The following is a 6,553-nucleotide window of genomic DNA, read 5'->3' as shown; positions in this document are numbered from 1 at the left end:
GAATGAAAAAAATCCTTTCTGTCTTCTGTATCATCATCCACCTTTGCTATCTAATTGAATTTAAAATGCAGTAATTCTAGTAACACCAGTACAGAGTACAGGTTCTTCAAACATGTTCAAAACATTCAATCATGTTTTATGTTAGAAGATGAGTATTTAAAACAAAAATATCAAAATAACTCCTCTAGAACATTAATAAGTGCTCACTCACATGTTTTAACAATAGTAGTAGCATGTGGTGGAAAGCTGATTGGATGTTCCTTCTTTGCTTGTGTCCTTCATTCACTACGTATAATAGAAAAACATTTTAGTTTTGTTCACTCCTTAAAGCTTTTCATGGACACAACTTATTATATGAAGACATTTTGAATTTTGTAAAATATATTTAGTAATACCAAATACATTTCTTGCCCTCCAAAATCTAGACAAGCAAAAAACCCAAAATGCTTTGGATCAAATAAATATGCAGGTTTATTAGAGCAAGTTTCCATTTTAAATTTGCAATGGTTTCACAATTTTTTGTTTCCTTCTGTTTCCATTACGGCATCCTCATGATAACCCAAAGTAGCTGTTAAAAAAATATATCCACAGATGAACAATTAAAAAATATTGGTTGTATCTTCCAACATTACAATTATGTGAAAAAGTCAGTATTTACAAAAAAAGTCTGGAAATCAAACATTGACAAATTGTGTTGTTGTCAGTTTAATTGCAGAAGCTACAGGACACTCATAGGGGAAATTTATGCTCACAAGCCCCAAGTGTAAGCCTAGATTTTGTAATGTATTTGAAAAAAACCTAAATTTATACTTTGAATCTGTTTGGTTTAATACGTATACTGGTCATTACCCAGTTCATTTTTATTTTCAACAATATTCTACACACATTTTTTCATTATATTTTCTGTTTGAATGTAAAGTGTAATAGAAAAAACATTCAATTATGCAAACATGAAAATTCTGTTAGTACAGCTAATTGGTTTTTAATACATATTTCATGTACAAAGAAAGCAGTAGCACAAAGAGAAAACTAGGCAAAGGATAGTGTACTTAACTTGAAACACTTGCAGTTTCAGTAACTGTGAATTACCTACTTGCAAAATATACACAGTACACATAATGTGCACAAACACACACACAACATCACTGCATGCTGGTTTTTTTGATTAAAATATAGCTTCAGGTTCACAAACCTTCGTCCAGAGTTGGTGAGAGCTGTAGTCACATTTGTATATTAAAGGTGGTCAAAAAGACAGTCTGTTAAATGTAAGCCATTCCACCACACTGTCCTCTGGCTTCTCGTGCTCTGAACAACAGCAAACACAAGGAAAGAGAACGGAGCCGAGATTTTCTTTAGTGACAAAAAAAAAGAATCTTTTAGGCATAATGTTCCCTATTCTTTGCCCAAAATAATCAATTGGGAGCTTCTGGAGTGGTTTATGATCTTATTCTGCACCTAACTCCATTAATTTCTGCTACCATTATTGAGGCAGGCATGGGCACCATCCTCGGTGAAAGCCACATGCAATCTCCTCAAGCAATTAGAAAAGTGATCTTGTTTGTAAGGTTTTGTTGAGAAAGAAAGAAAGCAAGCTGCTGCTGAGCTTCCTCCTTGCATGCAGGTTCTGCAGCCACACTGGAGTCCCCGTGCTGCAGCAGCCAGCTGGGACTGTGTCAGCAGTCCTGCAGGGGGCCAGGGGAGCTCCTGGATTTCAGGATCCAGCAAGCTCAGGAAAACAGAGCAGACAGGTAGATGTACTTCTCTAAGAGATTCTCAAGACTTAAAAACTCAGCAAAACTTACTCAAGGAGCTTCAAAACCCAACCTCAATATGAGACAGGCTCCAAGGAAAGATGTAATAGGATTGTTTACCATATAAATGAACTACAGTCAATTTAGCATGCATTGTGTTGAAAACAAGCACACCTTGAATGCTTTGTAATTACCAAATGTGATGACTTTTTATTGCAATTTACAAAATTTTTATATATTCCCAGAAGACTTGTAAGTTTGATTTTCAGATCTGTGTCTTGAAATGCACTGGTTCTGCAGCTCTTACCAAATGACTACACTCTTCTGAGCTCGTGAGGCTGTTTGCTTGACAACCTAGCAATGTAGGACATCCTAGATGTCCTAGTGAATTAAACAAGAAAAAATGGCATTCCTACCAATAAAGCAAGTGGTTCTGGTATTCATTATAAGTTTTCTTGGTGTGACTGTTTGTAACAGTGCTGAGCTAGTCATAGCGTATCATACTTATTTATCAATATATTTTTAAAGTTAGTTTAAAAAAATGAAAGTAGGTGCAACAACAAACACACACACGCACAAATATGCTGTATAATTTCCATCAGCATTAAAGGAAGAGGAAATGTCACCCTAAAAATGAAACCCCACAATACACATAGAGACATCGACAGCACTAAAAGATTTGCCTTCAAAAGGACTGTTGAATTTCAGTGTCTGAGAACTGCTAGACCTTCACAAGATGAAGCATCACAAGCAACTGAATTCCAGCAGCTCAGAGTCTGTCTAACTCTATTCCTTATCTGGACAGCCAAGAGTTTTTCCCAACTCCTTTCTGGTAATGTTTAAGACTAAACTGTAATCTTGCTCAAATTGTCTTCTTTCCCTGTGACTTCATCAGACAATCATGAGAAGTTTTATGCATTAACACTAGAGTGGAGTTAGCCCAATACATGAAAACTCCATTGTTTTGACTGTTTTAAACAGCAAGCAACAATGCACTTAGCATTTTAGGAACAGACAAAAATTAAAATAAATTCTATTTAAAAAAATAACTGCTTTATTGTTGCCACACCTTTCTGATCAGTTGCCCTAATCTTAAAAAACTTTCAGAAAATAATTTACATACTGCAGCATAGCTTATGAAGCAAGGGGGCACTTTTTGTCTCATGGCCATTTTAGTCATTCCTTGGTACCGTGATGGTGGCCTGGATTGGCATAAAGTGCCATTCCACAACCTTCCCAAGCACTGTGACAGGACTGCAAGCCCTGCCTGCCCTGAGGCCTGTCTCATGTTGGGATGGGGATGAAGCTGGTTGATTTGGAGTGGGGCATCTCCCTCCATGTGTTTAGGCTGTGGGTTGGGCTTCTGTTGTTGGTGAAAGAAGTCTGTCGCCTGCTGTTGCTGTTTGAATCTTCTTTACTCAGCGTTTGCTTTATTTTTTGGCAGCAAGGGAAGCTCTGTAGGCAGTCTTGGAGGAGGTGCCCACTGAAGAACATGTAGATCCATGGGTTACAGCAACTGTTCAGGCTGGCCAGCAGAGCCGTAACAGTAGTTGCAGTGTTTTCAGAATCTGGGGAAGGGGGGAGAAAGATGTTTAATCATCAAAAAAACATTTGCACCATTCAGTCGATTGCTTCATTAACCATTGGATTTATTTCCCTGAATATTCGAGTTCTAAATGTTGAGCTACAGCATTTTAACCAGATAATGAGAACATAATCAGTAAAGATCTTATTTATGTAAGGCTGCCATTAAAGTCAATGAGGATTTCTCTGAACTGACTTCAAAAAGCTGTGACAGATTAAGTTATGGGGTAATCCATCCAAAATAATGATTTAGTCACATTTCCACTGATGTGTATCCATGTGTTGATAAGCTCCTGCTTTAAATACTGAAAGGTTTTTTCCAGACCCTGGGAGACAATGGTAAAATTTCCACTGCTTTCAATAACACTGAATTTTGCTGCATATATTTGCATGCTGAAAAGTATTGAATGCTCAACTAACTACTGGATTGTTTGTTAAATCTGGATTTTAGAGGTTGAACAAATTTTACTTAAGGGAAAAATAGAATTTGGCACTATGGCATGAAAAAACTATGGTGTTCTACCTTCAATAACTAGTTAATAGTTAGATCAAATACTCCAAATATGTATTTAGTCTAATCAATTATAAGTGACTTTTTTGTAAATATTGGATCTTCAAAAAAGTATAATTACTGTATTATGCAGTTCCATTTATTTAAAGAATCTCTTCAAACAAATCTATCAAATAAATACCCATCTGTTAAACTAGATTTAATTTCCTTTGAAGTAAAAAAAAAAATCTGTTTACTGCAAGCCTTTATTTCTCAACAGAGATCTGCATTATAGGCTTGACTTCAGTCCCATATTAGAGGTAATCAACACTCTTACTACAGTAAGCGATCATCTGGGGATATTTTAAAAAATCAAGAAATTATGGATTCCAACATTTTGATTTGCTGTTCTCTCATTATGAGGAAACAGAATATATGTCACTATGCTGCCTATCATTACCTATGTAATAGCTTTTAAACTCACCAATTTTTTTCAGACATATTTAACAGCAGCACACGTATCTCCAAAGTCTAAATTGCCACTGATTCGTGAAAATCGGTGACTTGACTAATGGAGCTCTCAGAGGTGACTGCCTTGCTGAGAGGAAGGGTTCAGGGTGCGCTCAACCCTATCATTTGACAGCAGCTACAGGAGAGAAGACGTAATAAGTTCTCTCTTCATGTAACTGCTCCGACATGTGTGTGTGAACACTTCTCAACAATACTCAACATTTCTAAAGTTTTCTTATCCGCAGCTTCAAACGGACGAAAATGCTGCTGCTTCAAATTACGGCAGCAAACGCTCCAGTTTCCATCCGCTCCTTTTGCGGCTGCCGCAGCAGCCCCTCCGGCTGCTCCCGGGCCGGGCCGGGCCGAGCGCCGCGACCGCCGCCGCTCCCGGGGCCGCCCGTCCGGGACTACGAGCGGTGCCGGCGGGGCGGCCCCGGGGCGGCGGCTGCCCAGGGCTTCTCTTCTCCCCCACAGAGGCGCTCGGCCGCTACTCCCCGGCGGGAGAGGGACCCGTGCGGGGCCGGGAGGGCGCTCCGCGGTCCCGTTCTCCGCTTCCGCGCCCTTTCCCCACGCTGCGCCCCGGGACAGCCGGCTGCGCTCCAACGCGTGCGGGGCTGCCGCTGGGGACGAGCGGCGGCGTCACCTACCGACCCAGGGGAAGCGCTGGTCCCACACGGACCACATCTGGATGGTGAAGAAGGGCGCCCAGCAAACGACGTACACCGAGACGATGACGAAGGTCATCTTGACGGTGCGGATCTTGGCGCGGGAGATGGTTTTGACGTTGCTGACACAAGGGGCAAGCAGCAGCCCCCGTCGCGGGCCACCATCATCACCTGCCCGGCGACCGCCACCCGCTGCTGCCGCTTCCCCCGGGCGCGTCTTGCCCCGCACGTTGCGCCAGATGCGGTAGCAGATGAAGCCGTAGCAGATGATGAGGATGAGGACAGGCGCGATGAAGATGCCGCCGGTGATCCAAGTGATGTAGGCGCGGGGTCCCCAGGGCATAATGAAGTGCGCCCAGCAGTCGTAGACCTGCGAGCCGCGCTCCACTTCGCTGAGGGAGAAGATGAAGTACTGCGGGGTGCTGAGCAGCAGGCTGAGCGCCCAGGCCGCCGCGATCATCCCGTACGAGCGCTTGGTGGGCTGCTGCAGCGTCTTCAGCGGGTGGCAGACAGCGATGTAGCGGTCGGCGGTCATGGCCACCAGCATGTACGCCGAGGCGAACATGCCGAAGACCTGCAGGTGCTTGACGACGCGGCAGAGCCCGTCGGGGCCGTGGAAGCGGTGGGTCACCTCCCAGCAGAGCTGGGGCAGCACCTGGAAGAAGGCGACCACCAGGTCGGCCAGGCTGAGGTGGCGGATGAAGAGGTGCATGCGGGACGCCTTGCGCGGCGTGCGCCGCAGGGCCAGCAGCACGCTGCCGTTCCCCACCACCGCCACGGCGAAGGTGACGGCCAGCACCGCGATCTCCAGCTTCGCCAGCTCCTCGTCCCGCCCGAAGGGGTCCCAGCCGCCCAGGCTGCCGTTCGGCGACCCCGACCACGCCTCGGGACTGGGGCTGCTGCCGCCGCCGGGCTCCGCCGCCCGCCACCGGCTGCCATTCCCGGGTGAGGGCACAGCCCGGGGGGAGCCGGCGCCGCCGGCGAGGCGCATGGAGGGGCTGCGCGGTGGGGCCCGGCCCGGCCCGGCCCCCGCACCTCCGCTCGCCCGCCTTTCCCCTCCGGCGCCCGGAGCGCCGGGCCAGGTGCCTTTATCCCCCCGGCCGCGGGAGGCGAGGCGAGGCGAGGGGGAGCTCCGGTGGCAGTGGCTGCCCAGCCCTGACGCCAGCCCCCTCCTTCCCCCGGCAGCCGCCGCCCGCCCGCCCCGCCACGGGAGCGGGGCCGCTCCGCCCCAAAGCGCTGCGCCCAGCGGGAGCGGGCACCGGCAGCGCCAAGGGCTGCTCGGGCCGGAACGGTGCTCCTCGCGGTCAGGTAAAGCAGCACTTATAACTGCGAGTAAAACTGCCGTAATCATGCAGAGCAAATGGAGGTCTGTCAGCATCAGCCTGCACCCCGATCTGCCTTCTAGCCAAGGAAAAATGACTTGTCGGTAAGAGGTGCTGGTTTGGTCCTGAGAGAGTCCACCTGGGCCTTTGGCATTTCACTGGGATCAACCCCAGAGATGTAAATTATTAGAAAAAATAGCAACCTAATGTCTCTGAATGTTTCAGGACTTC

At 46.4% G+C, this 6,553-nt stretch overlaps 1 protein-coding gene across 1 annotated transcript; it reads right to left on the bottom strand.

The window, feature by feature from the left end:
* Nucleotides 1–447: 447 nt before the first annotated feature.
* AVPR1A (arginine vasopressin receptor 1A) lies at nucleotides 448–6,159 on the bottom strand. The gene is made up of 2 exons (XM_054631790.2): nucleotides 4,983–6,159; nucleotides 448–3,319 (listed from the first exon to the last, which is right to left on the bottom strand). Exons 1-2 carry the CDS (start codon nucleotides 5,989–5,991, stop codon nucleotides 3,036–3,038), a joined length of 1,293 nt encoding a protein of 430 aa, XP_054487765.1. The 5' UTR covers nucleotides 5,992–6,159; the 3' UTR covers nucleotides 448–3,035.
* Nucleotides 6,160–6,553: the final 394 nt, after the last annotated feature.

Source organism: Agelaius phoeniceus, chromosome 5, assembly GCF_051311805.1.
Source record: "Agelaius phoeniceus isolate bAgePho1 chromosome 5, bAgePho1.hap1, whole genome shotgun sequence".
NCBI classification, from domain to species: domain Eukaryota; kingdom Metazoa; phylum Chordata; class Aves; order Passeriformes; family Icteridae; genus Agelaius; species Agelaius phoeniceus.
This window is presented reverse-complemented; position numbering and strand designations above follow the sequence as displayed.

What these genes read in the sequence shown, in the direction of transcription:
- AVPR1A (XM_054631790.2), bottom strand. Translation starts at nt 5,991, where the DNA reads ATGCGCCTCGCCGGCGGCGCCGGCTCCCCCCGGGCTGTGCCCTCACCC. An exon ending in CCAGCGCTTCCCCTGGGTCG is followed by an intron (nt 3,320 to 4,982) that starts GTAGGTGACGCC and finishes CCCCTTCCCCAG; the next exon opens with ATTCTGAAAACACTGCAACT.